The 18,248-nt window shown below is 38.2% G+C and overlaps 2 protein-coding genes across 4 annotated transcripts; both read right to left on the reverse strand.

Moving 5' to 3' along the window:
• Positions 1 to 572: 572 nt before the first annotated feature.
• On the reverse strand, positions 573 to 4,573 carry mpc1 (mitochondrial pyruvate carrier 1). Its single transcript, XM_069174143.1, has 4 exons — positions 4,393 to 4,573; positions 2,861 to 2,957; positions 2,258 to 2,390; positions 573 to 1,605 (listed from the first exon to the last, which is right to left on the reverse strand). Exons 1-4 carry the CDS (start codon positions 4,465 to 4,467, stop codon positions 1,581 to 1,583), a joined length of 330 nt encoding a protein of 109 aa, XP_069030244.1. The 5' UTR covers positions 4,468 to 4,573; the 3' UTR covers positions 573 to 1,580.
• A 2,112-nt stretch (positions 4,574 to 6,685) lies between these two features.
• Positions 6,686 to 16,584, reverse strand: LOC138213280 (globoside alpha-1,3-N-acetylgalactosaminyltransferase 1-like). Of its 3 annotated transcripts, XM_069174295.1 has the most exons (11): positions 16,363 to 16,584; positions 15,197 to 15,238; positions 14,931 to 15,071; positions 13,427 to 13,459; positions 10,395 to 10,529; positions 10,102 to 10,210; positions 9,458 to 9,571; positions 9,094 to 9,210; positions 8,841 to 8,974; positions 8,528 to 8,605; positions 6,686 to 7,984 (listed from the first exon to the last, which is right to left on the reverse strand). In XM_069174295.1, exons 1-11 carry the CDS (start codon positions 16,425 to 16,427, stop codon positions 7,837 to 7,839), a joined length of 1,116 nt encoding a protein of 371 aa, XP_069030396.1. In that variant the 5' UTR covers positions 16,428 to 16,584; the 3' UTR covers positions 6,686 to 7,836. The 3 variants fall into 3 exon arrangements, with proteins under 3 accessions (XP_069030396.1, XP_069030397.1, XP_069030395.1); XM_069174296.1 differs by lacking the exon at positions 14,931 to 15,071; XM_069174294.1 differs by lacking the exons at positions 13,427 to 13,459; positions 14,931 to 15,071; positions 15,197 to 15,238; positions 16,363 to 16,584 and adding an exon at positions 10,877 to 11,213.
• Positions 16,585 to 18,248: the final 1,664 nt, after the last annotated feature.

Raw genomic sequence — 18,248 nt, forward strand, 5'->3', positions numbered from 1 at the left:
TTACTGATCAAACAATTAAGCTCCACAGCAACACTACAATATTAAAATGCTGATTATCCAAACTAATGTGTGAAAAATAACAGAATTCTGAGATCCATTCAGCACAATGATCACTGTACATACACTCAAGTGTGCATAATCCTAGTTAAATACAAATATGAATTACTTACATAAAGAATCAGAACACTACTCCCTACTTGTTTAACAAAAATGTTGACTTAGTATAAATAGAATGGCTGAAAATAAACAAATGGTACATTCTCAGCAAATCTCAGTTTGGGTGTGTAGCCTACATGAAATCACGTGACATGAAATAATTAATTTGCAGTTAATCTGATTTGTGCTTTGTGACTTTGTTGAAACAGTGTTTAAGTGTTAACTTAACAAGGCATTAGATTGCAGAGCCAAATGTTGTGTAAATACAGAGCAGGTTCCTCCTTGGCATTACTATGGAAACAACTCTGACACTGTAAATGTCACCTGATCCCTGACAACGACTGAGACAAACAAAGATTGCATGACAATTGTAGTTGCAAAGCTGAATTTCATAAAAAACAATCTCTGAAAAGAAATCAAGTTTCTTATTGCCGTTTTATTTGAACAAACTCATGAGAATCCAAACATTAATCAGGTATTATAATGTGAATTGCAGGGACAATAAATTAATGTGAATTACACATGAAAACAACACATGGCACGTGTTTGGTCAGAACTGACAGAAGCAGCGAGCCTTGCCCAGTCACGCAGGATCATAACCCAGACCACAATCTGATTACACTGCTCTATAATGTGGGCAGTTTCACCACGTGAAAAATTTTGATATTTATTTTGTTTCATTAAAACAGTGTATTTGAATTGTCTTTATTTGTTGTACTGCTTAAAACCATGCCAAACTGGATCTTCCCACACAATCATACATTAATTTCATAGCATACTATCTTGCTCCAGGAAACAGCAGACAGACCACTTAGCTCTGTGTGTTCTTTGCTTAAATAAAGGTTGATGAATCAAAGTCAATATGTTTAGTCTGTGATTCTTTGCCACAGTGTGGACATATTTGCACAAACTAATCTCAACCTTAGCTCTCTATAAAATATTCTTGATTTAAATTTCTAAGCAGGTTATGATGCAATATAAACATTTATGACAATTACCTGAAATGAGATGTTTAATAAATGATGACTGCTTTAACCTTGGTTGAAAGTGTGCAACAGCGACTGGATCCCGTGTGCAAGGCTCCTAACTGTCAAGCTGGTTAGCTGAGTGTACATTCACCGACATTACATTTTGTGAGTGTCATGTTAAATGTTGCAAAAGTCTATAAATAAATCACAGCAGTTGACGTGATTTCTTTGAAAAGAGCCTCAGCTTTTCCTCTGTCTGTGTACTAAAGTGACTAAAACTTAATGAGGGGGATAAATCACGGTAACGTCAGGTTTAAAAAATGGTTTAAGTGCAGCGGTTTCACTAATTAGATCAAATGTTTAGATGGACGAGTTCTGATATCCTGGTTCAGGTGGCTGTTGACGCAGCACGGCGCCACTCTTCAGGCAGCTTTGTGCATCTGCTTCACTCTGCCACTAAGATGCCTTCTTCTTCGCCATGCTGAAAAACAGACACAGAGTGAATATAATTGTTTTATCCTGTGACCTTAACAGGTTTTATTATCATAAATAGCACATCATGTGCTGCAGTCATGTCACACTGAGGTTCACTTTGCTAATACTGCTTGTCATCATAACATTTTTGTAAAGTGACACAACGGGTCAAAGGTCATGGGGGTAAAAGTAAAAAGAAAGAACCAAATGGAAAATAACTGCAAATATGCAAATATTTTTGGTCATTATTGTTGTCCAAAAAAATAGAAAGGACAACTTAAACCTGTTTTGAAAAAAAAAAAAAAAAAAAAAAAAAAAAAAAACAAATACATGACAAAGAAAATATTAATCATTGTATTATTCATACTTGGACACACATCAGGATTTGATCGGGACTCTTATGTCTGGTTGTTTGACTCTACAACACTTATGTAGTAATCCTATTTTATATCTCGTATAATCATTGCGTACTGCCTTATCCATCTCCATAATAGTCATGGCTTGCAGGCAATTTAACTTTTTTCTATGGATAGTTGATTGCAAACTGCAGACCATGATGTATAGCCACAATTTTTGGGGAAATATAAAAGACAAAGTCACGATACATGATCCCTTTACGATAATTTATTTTTATATATACACAATAAAATATTTCTTACTTGTGTTTGATGAGACGGCTCGCTTGGATTAGTTGTGCCGTCTCATTGGTCAAATGACAACCAAACAGAAGCCAGTTGCGTGGCTGCACCTTGTAGGCGAACCTCATGAAGAGCAGTGAATAACAGCTCAGAGCTGTAAAGAGTAAGAACACACGCAAGCCTTCTTATAAGCCACTTCATATTGGACACTCAGTATCTTATAAATGTTCTATGTTCCAAGTTGTTGCCCCCTCCCCATAGTCAGAAACTAATAGGAGTATAAAGTTTAAAAAAAAATATGGTTAAAAAGCATCTAAACAGGAGAGATTGGAAATCATGAAGCAAATCCTAATACAATACAGACATGAGTCCTCCTCTGTAAAACTGCACACAGTCAATACTACAGTACAGACTTTATGGTCAGTACAAATTATTCTGCCAGGCCAAAGTGAAAGTCTCTCATTCAAGCTGTAGAGAATCCCTTGTTTCTAAGGACCCTTGAGATAAAGTGCAGATTACAACCCTAACACTTACAGCGTTAGCTACAAAAGGATAGGAGTATTGCGTGCACTGAATGTGTACATCCAGGTTTATCTGTACACGTGTTCTCTGCCCTCCTCTTACCGAAGGTCATCCTGCCACTGATGATTTCAGGGCTCTTCTTCATATCTGTGATGGCGGCTATAGGAAGACCCCAGTTTGCCACAGGACCCCAGAAATGCTGCCGAGAAAAAAAGAGTGACACATTATAGTTTGGACATTTATCATCATCTATTTGAACAGAAAAACAGAACCATGTACTTATGGATTAAATATGTACCATGATTCACATAATAAAAGTAAAAGTATTAAAACAGAGGCACAAATATGAGAATTAAGATTTGAAAATGATACACTCATAAAAAGTGTCAAATTCATAGGTGTGTACAGCGCAACTAGTCAAAGCAAAAAACAGGGACATTTGTACAAATAAATTGGAGGCAGTTACAAATGGGAAGACACACAAATAGAAACAAACTGACAGAGAGGATGAGGACTTACCGTGCTGTTCAATGTTGTTTTTATATTTTCGGTGCCACATGAAAGAGAACAGAGCATAGAGGTAAGTCATACCGATATGAACGAGGTCACAAGGCAAGTACAGGCACCCGGAACATGTCACAAGTCTATTTTAAGCTATTCGCAAATGAAATGAGGACAAAGTAAAAGAACACGGGTCCTGCAGTGAGTAACATCATCTGTTTAGTCTTGTTTTATCTTCTCCACATCACTGAATTAGGCTGTAATACATGAGACGGGCCCCTAGTCCCTGGATAGAGAGTTGGCAGCTACAATATTCATGATAGCAGCTGGTAAACATGTATGCGTGTTACAAAACACACCAACAACAACAAAACAACAAAAAAAGAGCCCAGAGCCAAAGGAACACAGAGAAAGTGCCTGAGGCCAAACAGCATCCTAATTTGTGCCTCAAGCCCACCTGCAGTGTCAGGACGGACAAACCTGTTCAGACATTAACACGGAGATAACATCATGTTTATCTGTAACACATGCAAACACAGGCTGCTTCTTGCATCACACAGACATACCAGAGCATCGTGTACTCACACCACCAGAGCATCGTGTACTCACACCACCAGAGCATCGTGTACTCATTAACCCGCGTCTTAAAAACAGGTCACAAAGCAGTAGGGGTAGTCGTCCCTGCTTTCCTCTTCCTCTAAAGCTTTGACATTGGCCACTAAATCATCTGTTTGTGGAAGCCACGTGGTTGTTTCCCTTTTAGATAATCTGACAGTGACAGGTGAACCACTTACTGGGTTTGTTATTTGTTTTTAGGGGTGACACTACTGCAAGTGACCGACAACAGGTTAAAAAACAACGACCTCGTTCATGTCCAGTTTTTCCTCCTTTAACAGTCTCATTGACCGACAGGAAGCACGATCGTCCTTGAAAACCAGCTAACTAAACGAGCGGGGAAAAAATTAGGTCAAAGGGAAAAGACAGATACAAACTTGGGGGAAATGGTCATAATATTTAATACAAACATTGGCTACACTGATCAGGACAGTGAACTCCGCCAGCTGTTTAACATTAGCTAACGAGTAGCCACGTTAGCATCCGTGCTAATAGAGAAACGTTGCGTCTTCTGAAACATACCTCGTCAAATAATCTCTCAACTCTTTGCTCTTCAGGTAATCAACGGCTTTCCGCGCAATTGTCCCTGCCATGGTTCAGCTTTAGACTAGTGTCCGTCCAGCCAAGAGGAGCAAACTTTCTGTGTTGTCTGAAGGGCGACTGAGAGCTCAGTTCAGAGGACGACTGGTCAAATTTCCAAACACAACATTGGCGCTTTACGACACTGTCGTAAATACGCAGCCGCAGCTCTTCTCTCATTTGATTGGCGGATCGCAACCAATTTGAACATTGCGCATACCGCCGCCGACCTTACCGCGGTGTGTAGTTTATTTACATTTATTCCAAGTCTTTGGAGTCTCAACATGATCAGAGATACTGTATTTCCATCACTAAATCCTCTCATCGTTTGTTTTCACATCAGGCTGTTTAAAGCTGCAGCAGAATCTGAACAGATGTCCACTTTCTCAGGCCTGACCTCTTCTACCTGTTGTAGTCTGCAGATTATTGCTACGATTTCAGCTGTAAAAACAGACAGTCTGTCATTAATTTGTTTGCATATGACCATATTAAATTCTACTATGAATACCCCTGATCCTACGTGTCCACTCCCTGTGTCTTTAGATCCATCAGTATAGATAGGCATATAGTTATAATAGTTATTGTTGATATATTCTGGAATCCGATATCCAATATCATTCAAATTTCTTTTCATCCATTTGTTCTTCTGTTCCACATTGTGTACTGGTAATATCTAAGGGGGAACATTTCCCCACATTACATTAGGCCCATACTTACATACATACAACCCATTTAAACCGTGTTCTTTGGCTACCGTACTAATAGTCCAACCGGACCCTTTGCCTTTAAATTGTGAGAGTATTCCCAACAATCACACAGCACATTTGATGCAGGAAGTTCCTCTCCAGTTCCCTTTAGCTTCACCCAATATGCCAGAGCTAGTTTTGAACGTCTTAAACTTAATGGTAATTCATCAGCTTCCACCAGTAATGCGTTGTTAGGGGTGGATTTAATTGCATCTATGCTAAACTTTAGGGTTCTGAACTGAATTCTGTCAATTTTTTTTTAATGTACTCTTGGCTGCTGCTCCATACACCATCCACCCATAAACTATACACGATCGCATGATGGCCCTATAGATATCCAGTAGTGACCGTTTATCTGCTTTGTGAATTAAAAGTGTAAACTGGTTTTGCAAATGTATACTATCCTCTGGCATCTTGTGTTGTTTTATTAATCTTGTTCTCTTGATTGATTTCTGTTATTTTGCCTTTTTTTTATTCATGAAATTGTCATTTACTTGTTGTTGCATTCACATTTTCATAATAATGATGTTTAACAAAAAAAGGTTATAAAAAGGGTAACAATGTTATGAAGTAAATTGATAAGATTATGGCTATAAAATAGGTATAAGGAGAGGAGCCCATGTTTCTGATGAACCCCTGCAAAACAAAGGGAGCTATTGTGGTGAACAGAATGATACCAGTCGATGGAGCCAACTGGAGACAGCTGCTTTTTTAAGCTTTATTCACTTACAATAAACCAATATTCACACTGAAACACGGTGCACAGCAGTCGCAGCCGCTGAAAATGTGAGTTGGACTGTGCCATATTCAGTCATTTTCAGATAGATAGATAGATAGATAGATAGATAGATAGATAGATAGATGGATAGGTATAAACCTATACATTGTCTATATTTAGGCCTATATAATGTCTATTCATTTCAGCTAATTACCAGAAAAGGCATTAATGTTAGTAAATCAAATGCAGACATTTAACTTAAAACAGACTCGATGAGTTGACAGTGGGGTAACCCTAAACCCTCGCAAACTTACTGGGAACGCGCCCCAAAGTCTGTGAGTCTGTGAGGGTGGACATTGGGATTGGGCCAAGCAAACTCACAAGCGGATCTAAATGAGTAAATTGATAACACCAGAGACCATCACAGCAGAGTACACGCATGTTGCACAATCTTGTCAGTTAGTGTTGTATCAGTCCTTGCTGTCTCAGAAAGGAAGCGTGGAAAGCAACATATGGCATTTAAATTGCAGCATCCAGTGCGGCCTCTTTAATGTACCAACGATGGAAAAAGCCTCCCATATAAGTTTTAACGTTTTCATTAGCTTTACTGTTTTCTGATGCGAGGTTGATCTAGGACAAGCTCTTTCCTCTTTCTCTCTCCTGTGTCTTGATACCCGCGTTCAGAGGGGGTCAACAGGAAGCTAATTTCCCCCCCAACTAAATAAATATTTCATATTGCACGCACGCACACACATCAAATAAGTCACCTACTTTAACAAAATTTATTTAAAAAAGAATGAACATTTTGAAAACTGATTAAATTCTGCCTCTTATACACAAGTGTAAGCACTGAAGAAACCAAGTTTCTGAAACTGAGTGTGAATTACTAAAGTCACAAGCACCATGGACATGTATCGCCATGTTTACACAGTGAATGTAATATTGTGAAAAACAAAACAACAGGTGGGGAAATGCAATTCTGGGAAACACAGATGGTCTACAGCTTCTGTATCACTGCCATATAGTGCCATTTTTTTCACATTATATTTAGAAACTGCAACTATATGATTATCTTAATTTGTTTAAGTGGGTCACAGCTTGAAGTGTATGTAGCTGTAATCTTGGAGGTTACTGGAACTATTTTTACATGGCTGATAAATACACAGTTCATACATACACACATGCAAGCACACATATACATGTTCTGATACAGTAACAAATAAAAGTAAACTTTTCAGTAAAAGGTCTTTATACACACACAAAAAACTAAACGGCATCTTTCACCATTAATTTTAGTTCAAGATGTGATGATATTTTCTCTCCAAGACAACGCACACAATGTAATACCCTGAGATACTTTGACTTTTCCTAGCAGGAAAAGCACAAACACATTAACAATGGCTATATTCCACTTCGGGTGGGTTCTGCTGTTGTGCATGCTGGTGCACTATCATCCCACTCAATGGGAAACTTAGAGAACTGGGTCAGCACCAATGTTATTAATTCCACCTGTACTTTTCCTGCTGTGACCAGCCAAAATATTTGCAGTGAGCAGAGGTGTATGCAGAGTATGCAGGTGCACTCACAACACAATTTAGAACACCCCTCCCCTAAAAAGTTTGCCACTGCATAAATTGTCCTCCAGTTTTTATGACTACCTGCAAATTAGTGTGCCTTTGTTCAACCATAAACCCAACTATATTTGAGATAGGAAACAGCCAACCAAACAAAATCAGGAATTATTAAATGGCAATGATATAAAAACAAGCACAACCATCTTAAATTGTAACATTTGCTCTGAATTAATATTTAGGTATGCACAATATGACATAGACAAATCAATCTATACCAGTTATCCCAATAATTCTTATTATCATTTCCCAAGAATGTTTTATTTCTTGAATATCATTCATGTGACATCAGTGTCCACCATTGGGTCGCACCTCTGCATAGTTTTTGACAAGCTGGGAGACCCTGATGACTTTAATGTCTTCTGGCACCCGATCGTAGTCCGACCACAGGAATTCTGGAGACAGCACCTTGGTTGGTTTGTTGTACAGCAGGTACCTGTGCGAGACAGAGAGATTGGCAGACATGCTGGGTGCACTTTGTTTATGTTCTCAGAGGAATTAGAGACAAAGAGCCTGATTTACGAAAGGTTTTTGTGTGTAAAATCATGTGCGTACTCCACACAACGAAATAATACGTAGAGAACGTGGTTTTACACCCGTGGAAAACATTTTTTTATGTCAGAGGCAAAAATTATTCAGACATATCGTTCGCCTTTTTGTTTTTCCAACAGTATTGACTTTTTTGCTGATGATCTCCTATACAGCATTTTGTTCTTGTTATATTTACATTTCCTAATTTCCCTTTAACACACACGAACCGCTCATTTAAATACAGCGATTTGCACCTGATTTGAATGATGCAAATACTCTTAGTACATCACCTGCAAAACGATGCAAAAATAAATATACAAACAGTTGAGATCTTATTAAATCAGGCCCAAAGTGTCCTCTTACCCGAGATAAGAAAATCACAGGGTGGATTTGCTTGAAACTTGTACATTAAAAACAGAATATGTGGAAATGAATTATAACACTGTACTTGTTCAGGTGACTCTCCTCTTGCCACACAGCTTCAATGTTGTTCTTGGCGTCTTTCTCCGACTGGTCGTAACAGTATCTGAGAAAATATTAGCGGTAGAACTCAGAGAACTTAGAATGTTTTTTAGAAAAAAAAATACAATAGTGATGAGGGTTTTTAAGAACTAGACAAGAATTTGAAGGCAAAGCTCTTTCCCCACAGATTATCTAAACGCCCACCAAAATGTCCGCTCTCATTCTTCACTACCTTTTTTAAAAAAAAAAAAATTGAAATAGCATCTAAATAACTTGAAAGATAATTTCATTTTGGTTACTTGACGAGCTTGTACATGTCCTCCAGGTATCCACCCCAGACAGCTGCAGAGTAATAGTAGTCTCCTTGACCAGCAGGAATGTAGGCCTTGGACTGGGGCCGACGCTCATACGGAAAACTATCTCTGTCTGTATTCTGAGAAAAAGGGAAAAATAATAATTATTTTAAATATTGATAAGAGTCTTTAGCTGACACTTGTGAGGGCTGATAATGGTGTCGGATCAAGAAAAAAAAAAAAAAAAAAAGAGTACAACCTTGTAGTAGCCACGGTGAAGTACAGCAGACAGCTGACTGAGAGCCTCGGCTCCAAAACGGTTGTGGAAGATACTGTCGATGTCCATCATAAAAAGATAATCTGCCTCATTACGTATCTGAAAACAGAGCAGATACAATGTGAGAGTAAATACACTGTGGATGTTATTTCAGTAATATTTAACAGCACCATGTTTTGTTTTTATGCCGCCAGTGAGCCATGACAGAGCTATTCAGGAAGTCTCTTCTGTTACTGTTTTTTGTGTTTGTGATATGCATGTTAATTAAAAACTGAGATTACCAGATGAAACGAAGCCCTCGCTTTCTTTCATGTGTATGACCTGTTTTTTATGTTTCACTTCGTACCTGTTTGTCAATGGTGATGGTGGCCCATTTCATCCTGCCAAGTACTACCTCCTGCCAGCGTTTGGCACTAGGAACAGTGATAACAGAGACCTTCCGGCCTTTTCCCAGTGCAACCTGAACAGTAAAACAAAAACAAAAGGAATGTAATTACATATTTTGCCAAAATTTAATGATTATAATAAATGTGAAACAATTGAAGCCATCACTAACAAGAGATTGAACAGTCTTTCCATATCTATTTCATGAACAGAATGTGTCAGTTGTAATTATTGCCTTAAATATGTATGACATTTTTTGAAGAGATGGTCAAGTTAAGTCTTTTTTTGTCCTCTTTTTTTTTATCAACATGACCAGTATTCCTATAATTCAGAGAGAAATAAGTTAACTGTCTGCATAGAACTGGATCCCTGGAGGTAGGCAATGTAATTGTTTGTGGCTTTGGCCTCTTATTTTGTTTTTCTGACAGCCCAGCTGGGGTTTCTCAGTAAATCTCTTCTTCCATTTCGTAATGTGCATTCCCCTCCATCTCCCAGGGGTTGTTGTCATATGTTGTACCTTAAAGATGTGGCTAACATGTTTAAGAATACTGCATAAAGTATGCCTGTCCCTGCCTGACATTTGCATGTTAGTGAACAACAACGTACTTTCGGAACATCTTTTTCATTGTCGGTGAAGACATAGTAAGTGACCCTGAAGTCAACAAGGAAGTACTTTTCCCCCGTTTCCAAGAATCCCTTCAAGAAACGCGTGTATCTGTTCACATGGAAAGAAACAAGTCAAAGAGCTTCTCACTCAGTATGAGACAAGAAATAAGACAAATAATAACAGAAGAGAAGCAGTATTTATGTGAAGAAGCTTTACATTTTCAGATTTAAAAGGTTTTAGATTTCAGGTCAGACGAAACCTCATTTCACTGGAGACTTTTCTGTGTCCTTACTTGCCAACAGCAAAAACCACCACAGCAACTCGTGGGTCCATTTTCTTGTAGATTGAATCAATAACCACTGGATCAAAGGTTCCTTCCCAAACCAGAGGAGCATTCCAGTTAGTCACCGAGTTCACATCAGTGCGTCTGGGGGAAACAAACACGTTAAAATATAACATTCAACCTATATGTATGTATACAGTGGGTACGGAAAGTATTCAGACCCCTTTAAATTTTTCACTCTTTGTTTCATTGCAGCCATTTGCTAAAATCAAAAAAGTTCATTTTATTTCTCATTAATGTACACTCAGCACCCCATCTTGACAGAAAAAAACAGAAATGTAGAAATTTGTGCAAATTTATTAAAAAAGAAAAACTGAAATATCACATGGTCATAAGTATTCAGACCCTTTGCTCAGTATTGAGTAGAAGCACCCTTTTGAGCTAGTACAGCCATGAGTCTTCTTGGGAATGATGCAACAAGCTTTTCACACCTGGATTTGGGGATCCTCTGCCATTCTTCCTTGCAGATCCTCTCCAGTTCCGTCAAGTTGGATGGTGAACGTTGGTGGACAGCCATTTTCAGGTCTCTCCAGAGATGCTCAATTGGGTTTAGGTCAGGGCTCTGGCTGGGCCAGTCAAGAATAGTCACAGAGTTGTTCCGAAGCCACTCCTTTGTTATTTTAGCTGTGTGCTTAGGGTCATTGTCTTGTTGGAAGGTGAACCTTCGGCCCAGTCTGAGGTCCAGAGCACTCTGGAAGAGGTTTTCTTCCAGGATATCTCTGTACTTGGCCGCATTCATCTTTCCTTCAATTGCAACCAGTCGTCCTGTCCCTGCAGCTGAAAAACACCCCCATAGCATGATGCTGCCACCACCATGTTTCACTGTTGGGATTGTATTGGGCAGGTGATGAGCAGTGCCTGGTTTTCTCCACACATACCGCTTAGAATTAACGCCAAAAAGTTCAATCTTGGTAATTAAACACAGCTGGACTCCAATGAAGGAGTAGAACCATCTCAAGGAGGATCAGAAGAAATGGACAGCATGTGAGTTAAATATGAGTGTCACAGCAAAGGGTCTGAATACTTATGACCATGTGATATTTCAGTTTTTCTTTTTTAATAAATTTGCACAAATTTCTACATTTCTGTTTTTTTCTGTCGAGATGGGGTGCTGAGTGTACATTAATGAGAAATAAAATGAACTTTTTTTATTTTAGCAAATGGCTGCAATGAAACAAAGAGTGAAAAATTTAAAGGGGTCTGAATACTTTCCGTACCCACTGTACATGCATGCATTGCAATTTTCAGCTCTTAGTCAAGGTATGATCGGTAGTTTGGCTCTGTGTTAAATATTAAAAAGTTGGGGAAACTGCAAGATGATAAATTAAATTTTTAATCATGAACAGATTATAAATTAAATTTTGACTTTCATCTCAGCATGCACTCATTAGACTAGAACAAAGGGACAGAGTTGTTAATTTGTGCCTACAATGTACATACAATTAGCATCAAGTTTACAAAGGTAAACAAAGGTACAAAGGTATGCAGTCAGTAGCAGAGAGACTGCCCTCCACATGCTTTCTCTGAGTGAAGAAGAGCGTAGTCAGTGCAGCCCAGGGGCTATTATATTGTATTATTGTAGCTATTATAATGTTATGTGGTTGTCATTACATGAACCTTCAAACAACTGAACTATATAGGTCAAAATGTCTTATCCCCATTCCAACCTTCCTTTTTTAGACAGCTGCATTGTTTGCACCTCGGAGTGTCACAATGAATGTTTTGTTAGCCAACTTGTTAAATCAGTTCAATGAGTCTTTAATCTTCTTGGTTATATGACATTTGCTGAAAGAATTTGAACGTAACGCGAGAAGAAAAGGCAGAAAACTTCCATTAATAAATGATGCTTGATGTGCCTGCAACAGTGGTGAGGATAAATCCTCACAAAGCCCCTCACTGAAGGCCCTGGAGAGTTACTTTTACAAAAGGAGTTCATGGCTTAGTTCATTTCCAATATATTCCAAATATTTTTTTTCCCCTTCAAAATAAAGGGAAGATCAGTATTTTAGCATGACCAAACAAGGTTTAATAATTTGATCCAAGTCAGTGGTGAGTTATTTGGTAATTTAATACAAGTTATTGTATTTTTAGTCGTCTGTTTTTAGCACTTTCAACTTTTTAGCCTTTTCTTCACATTCATAAAAATTCCTTTTAACTGAAATTTTTATATTCAATCTGGTTTCTTATTTCATCATTTTCTAAGTTTACAGTCCATATTTCATTCTTGTATTCATTTGTCAGTAAACATTGTAACAGCTTGATCTATTTTATTTCTCAGATGGGTTCAATGTCATGAATGGAGTTCTCCTGTATTTCCATAAAAGTAGGAATGGATTAACATATTTGCATTTTAATTCTGCCATCCAAATATATAGTTTACAACTATCCACTGTTAAAGTCCCTGTGGAGCCAATTGCAAATTAAAGTCTGTTAAAGTTGTCTGTCTTACACTGTCATTTTTCTAACACTTTCTTGAGAAACCAAGATCAGTTTTTGAACAGGTTTGATGTCTGTACTGACTTTAAAATTAGATAGAAATTCACTCTTAACCATTGAGCTGCACAAATCAAATAATTGGTCTCAATACTGAAGAATGACGGGCTTTTCTCATTAGGTGCGTAAATATTTGCCAAAGCAATGTTGTTTGACTAAAAGAAAACATTAATAAAAGTATATCTTCCTGGTCGGTCCTTTGATATATTTTTTTTACTTCTTAAATAACATAGCAACCCCAAACTACTTAATTTTCACCCAACTCTGCTGTTTTCCTCAGAATTTTAGCTCAACTCATTGTTTTGATTTTATAGTCCACAAAAAAAAAAAATCCATAAAATGACAGGACATTATAAAGGAGTCTTTGCATTTAAAATCATGAGTACCAAAATAGGATGTGAAACCCCCATGATTTCATAAAAACATGTTTGTTTTTTTAAGAAATCAAATGAATATTACACAGAAGAATGTGTGTTTTAATAGCTTACCCTTTCTGTGTGCTTGGCTGAGGGTAACTCACTCTGGTAAAGAAGAGCAAAGATCAAGCTTCACTTTACCATTTAAAAGGAGGACATTCATATTGGTTCAAAGAAAGAGAACAGTACAAACATAATACATAAAGTAAAATAAATATATTAAAGACAGATAGCAGTAAGAAAATTATAATTTCCATCCACAAACAATCCCAGAGGACCAGATATCACAGAAAACCTGTAAATTGTCATTCCATGGTCCAATGTCAAGAGAACTGCTGTGCACTGTATTTCTGAGCTCAAGGGAAGTACCTTTAAGACTATGATGTCTATTTATGATCTATGAGTACAGCTGCATGGGTTGATCATTTATCAATCCATGTATCTGTCATTTCCAGTGCAGGACCTTGGGGGCCTATCCCGGCAGGCATTAAGCAGATAGGTGTACATGTCCAGGTTGCACAGCAATGCAGGAAGAACACTTTTGCTGCTTAAATTGTTGCACCATAACTGATACTTTTGTTGTACAACAACTGGTGCGGTGCAATACGATGGATGTCGCTAAAAGTCGGAAGAGCATTCCAGTTTTTATTGGTGAACTGAGAAAAATACATTTTATGACATCCAAGCTATGTTCATACATGCGCTGTAATTCTCAGCTCTTAGTCCAGCTATGAGCTGCAGTTTGACACTGTATGCCAAATAAAAGTAAGCTGTGGCAAATAATTTGATTCTGACCTCTCTCCTTTGGTTGTGCACATTTGACTAGGACAAAGGGACAGATTTGTTAATTTGTGCTCACAATGTGAATTCAACTAATGCCAAGTTTACAAAGGCAGCAGCTCATTATGCAGCCAGTACCGTGAATTGCTCTTCACATGCTTTCTCTGAGTGAGGAACACAGTCGGTGCAGTTCAGTGACAGAAGTTGTCAAGGTTTGTCTGTACTAAATTAATCAGTATGAATGATATCTGGTTATTGCTGTAATAAAATTTCCCCTCGGGGATTAATAAAGTAACTACCTAACCTAATATGTGGTTGTCATTACATCTTCATTATCACTCATATACACATCTAGTATATTGCACCAAAGCGGAACCCTAACTGGTCTGACCCATTTGTATTAGCTTCCTGATTCCATGAAATTGCTAGTAAGATATTTTTGTTGCATTCCAACTGAGTCAACTAAATACTGCTGCAGGTTTTCAATATGTAATGACAAAAACAAGCAGGACTTACAGGCATATGCTTTTTCTTCTCTGTATACTTTGTCAGCTTATATCTATGACCTATCATAGGTTCCTATATCTTCCATTGTCTCTTTAAAGAGCATTTGAACTGTGTAAATGTTTTACTAAAGGGTGAGGATGTTAACCATGTTAACATCCTCACCCTTTAGTAAACACCCTTACTCCCTTTAGTCACCCTTTAGTAAAACATTGTGACTGGAAAGTGTGAATGGAGAGCTTTATTTGAACCTGCTTTTCTACCCTGTTAGTCAAAAGAAGAAGATTCTCACTCAGTTTGCATTAGGAGGTCTCCAATCTTCCAGCTGCCATTGTCCGGGCAATGCTTTACCTCCACTTCCTGCAGTTCCTTCTGCATTTCCAGCACTAGATTCATATCTGACTCAGGTTTATTATAACATGGCTCACAAATCCTTACAAGGGAAACACACAACATTTGTTATTGACATGATGACTGGACAGTGACGGGATTAATCTTTCACAAATGGTAAGTGTTTATTTTATTAAATTCTAGCTGTGCAGCTGAAACCTCACTTACCTGAAGGATGAGATGGTATTTCCTGAGTAAATATAGATGGCCCTATGAAGACACACAGACACCATCAGAAACACTTATTCTACACTACATTTAAATATAAACAGTTTCCCACCTAACAAATCACCAATTAACCTGACATGCGTGTCTTTTTTTTTGCACACTACTTCAAATAAATCATAAAAATAACCTTTAAACTTATCTTATATTTAAGTCTCTCGTGATTGAATAGTGGTTATTAGTCACCTAATGTTTCTGCAACCTGACCCAACTGGCTCACCTGCCACAAGGCCAGTGTCAGCAGTTTGTTTCCACACCTCTTTATCCCTTTTTTTCCCCATTGTACTCCAAAAACCAAACGCTGCCACACCAGTCCTTCTTCGGCCATCCCTTACTAGTATTACCGAGATCCTATAACGAAATTACTATCGTGGTTCCTAAATGTAATGTCACTAAAATGCTGTTTACTGTCTGGATTTAGTTGAAGAGACACTATGGTTTAGTTCACACACCCCCCTCCTCCCCCTCCCTCCAACACCAGGAAGAAGCAGTAAAAACATTACAAACTAAATATAGAGACTGTATTTTGTGCGACGGAGGACTTTTTTTTTTTTAATCTATAAGGAGCTGCAGCGTGTGGTTGCACAAATGCTGAAATTAAACTCAGAAAAACAGGTTTAGTTTATCTATCTCTAAGTCCATGTTTAACATTTTCTTTTAGTTTGTATTCGTTGACGAAAGATGTCAAAACCCCCCTCGTCACAGTTCACGTCTTGAAATGCTAGTTTTCATTTAGTTTCATTTTCGTCGTTAAAAGTAGTTCCCACCAATTTCTGTCAGTTTCCGTTGTCGAGCACACTTGTCGCCTTCTGTAGGCCTCATAATACAGTAGACAACCTCATAATACAGTAGACAACCTCATAATACAGTAGACAACCTCATAATACAGTAGACAACCTCATAATACAGTAGACAACCTCATAATACAGTAGACAGCCTCATAATACAGTAGACAGCCTCATAATACAGTAGACAGCCGACATGATTAAGAGTCTCCGTCCAGCTTTTTTTGCTTACGTCTTTTTCTGAAAGTGTATGATTTGAGTGAAGGGGTTTCTGTTGAACGCTTTTAGCAGCTTTTAGTCGTGAAGAACAGGTAAAGTACCTACCCCATGAGGACGACAAGAAAGGCGGAAACTATCAAAACATGGACCTTGGACATGTTCCGTAACATTTTAAGTCTCTGGTGTTGTTTCTCGGGTCTCGTCTGATCAAACCGCTACTTGGCATCCAAACGCACAGTCCGACAAGTTGTGGCTGCGCGCACCGTTAAAAACCAACCCAACCCAACACGACACGACACGTCTGACGCAGTCTTCAATCCGCTACATCCACCACATGTACAACTGATAAGGAAGTAAAAACGAGCATTGTTCAGTGAGGCGAGGCAGGCTGAGAGAGAGAGAGAGAGGAGGGGGGGATAGGGAGCTCCTGGACATCCAGTATGAGCTGTGAAGGACTTGGACTAAAGGTGTTTGGCAGCTGGTTTAATTGACAAATGTAACCTGTAGCAGCGTTTTGATATCTGAATAAAGAAGAACTAGGAAACAACATGTTGTTTTGCGGATATCCTCACAATCATAAACCGGAAGCTGCATTACATGACTAGACATGTATGTTCAACGAAGGTAATTGGGGAACTATTGTGTGCAGTTTGTCAGAGCTTCTTCAATAAGTTTTCTTCAAAGTCAATATAAATCACATTCAACCTAGCAACAGTGTAAAAATCAGAAGATCTACACAAAGTTTAGATCTTCTGCACTTGTGCATCATATTTTTTTGACAGCAAAGGCCAAGAGCAAAGTCACATGGTCTGCATTTCAAGACTTTTTTATTCAATGTAAGATTATTTCACTACTTCAATATTCTCTTTGTAATACTGCTCTACAACTTTCTAAAAAGCTTATAAAATGTAATCTCTTACTTTTTTAAGGTGAGTAAGATCTGTCCAGGTGAAAAAAATAGCTACGATTTCAGTTTCTGTATCTCTGGTTGATTTACTGTCTTACTTTCTACATGGATAAACTCCTGAAATGGCATCTGCTCTGTGGTATCTGATTATTGGTCTGAGTGTAGTTTTGGTGTGGCGTGAGGCCTACCCTTCAGCGTTAGATGACACCGCCACCTTACACTGATACTACCAATAAATATTTCATGTTATGGGAAATGGCTCATTTCAAAGTGAGGCGTGTCAGCACCATTTTTCCATAAATAGCTAAAATAAACACTGGTATTATATGAGATTATGTTGAACACAAAGGTCCTGTGTGGCAAAGTGGTATGCATGGCCAACTGTTCAGCAATGCATACCACTTTGTCATACACGACCTTTGCACAGGGTGTGCTCTTGAATACACAGTGCATGATCACTTCTTGGTTACCCTGTGCTGTTATTTGCTGTGCTGCATACAATCTCAGTCTCTGTTTCTCACAACACCTCCAGCAAACTCACTTAAATCCTATCCACCACACCTGTCTCGTTCCCATCCACGCAGTGGTCATGCAATGCTGCACCCTTGAGCTTCTACAAACCTGGGGCGTTTAAATTAACCCGTTGTGGTGGAGGGCGAACTACTCAGCAGAAAATCTTCAGCAGAGGGAGACATTTCGGAAGCATTATGTTTAGGAAACATGTGGTTTATGTGTTTGATAGTCTTTGTATTTGCAAAACAAAATGCATTAGTTTGTTAATGATGTTTCATATTTGTAAACCACAGTTCGCTTTTAACAGAAAATTAGGCCCATACTGTCTAAGTATATCTCTTATAAATTATTAAGTTAATCAATAAGCTTTCAATACCTTATACATTATTCAAGTTAAGAACAAATGTAATGTTGTTCTGAGTCAAATTTAGCTTGTTAGATTGTGTTTGTAGTTCAACGGGTTATTTTCTTATTTCTCTTCCCTGTACTGCAATATTATGCTGCCTATGTTTAATGTGTGTCTGAAATGTACCCAATGGTTGGTTCATTCTGTCACAGTAGTTCAGGGAAA

This window comes from Embiotoca jacksoni, unplaced genomic scaffold (genome assembly GCF_022577435.1).
Source record: "Embiotoca jacksoni isolate LCO1_2020_lvr unplaced genomic scaffold, fEmbJac1.0.p SCAF_6, whole genome shotgun sequence".
In the NCBI taxonomy this organism is placed as follows: Eukaryota; Metazoa; Chordata; class Actinopteri; family Embiotocidae; genus Embiotoca; species Embiotoca jacksoni.

Bases quoted from the DNA above. Each gene is read 5' to 3' on its own strand.
- mpc1 (XM_069174143.1), bottom strand. From the start codon at position 4,467: ATGGCAGGGACAATTGCGCGGAAAGCCGTTGATTACCTGAAGAGCAAA. The intron at 2,958-4,392 runs GTTTCAGAAGAC...TTTTCTCGGCAG, and splicing joins GAGATTATTTGACGAGGTAT to CATTTCTGGGGTCCTGTGGC. The intron at 1,606-2,257 runs GTAAGAAATATT...TCTGTTTTTCAG, and splicing joins AGCCGTCTCATCAAACACAA to CATGGCGAAGAAGAAGGCAT.
- LOC138213280 (XM_069174294.1), bottom strand. From the start codon at position 11,184: ATGAATGCGGCCAAGTACAGAGATATCCTGGAAGAAAACCTCTTCCAG. The intron at 9,572-10,101 runs GTACGTTGTTGT...TTTACTGTTCAG, and splicing joins ATGAAAAAGATGTTCCGAAA to GTTGCACTGGGAAAAGGCCG. The intron at 8,606-8,840 runs GTAACCAAAATG...ATATTTTCTCAG, and splicing joins GACATGTACAAGCTCGTCAA to ATACTGTTACGACCAGTCGG.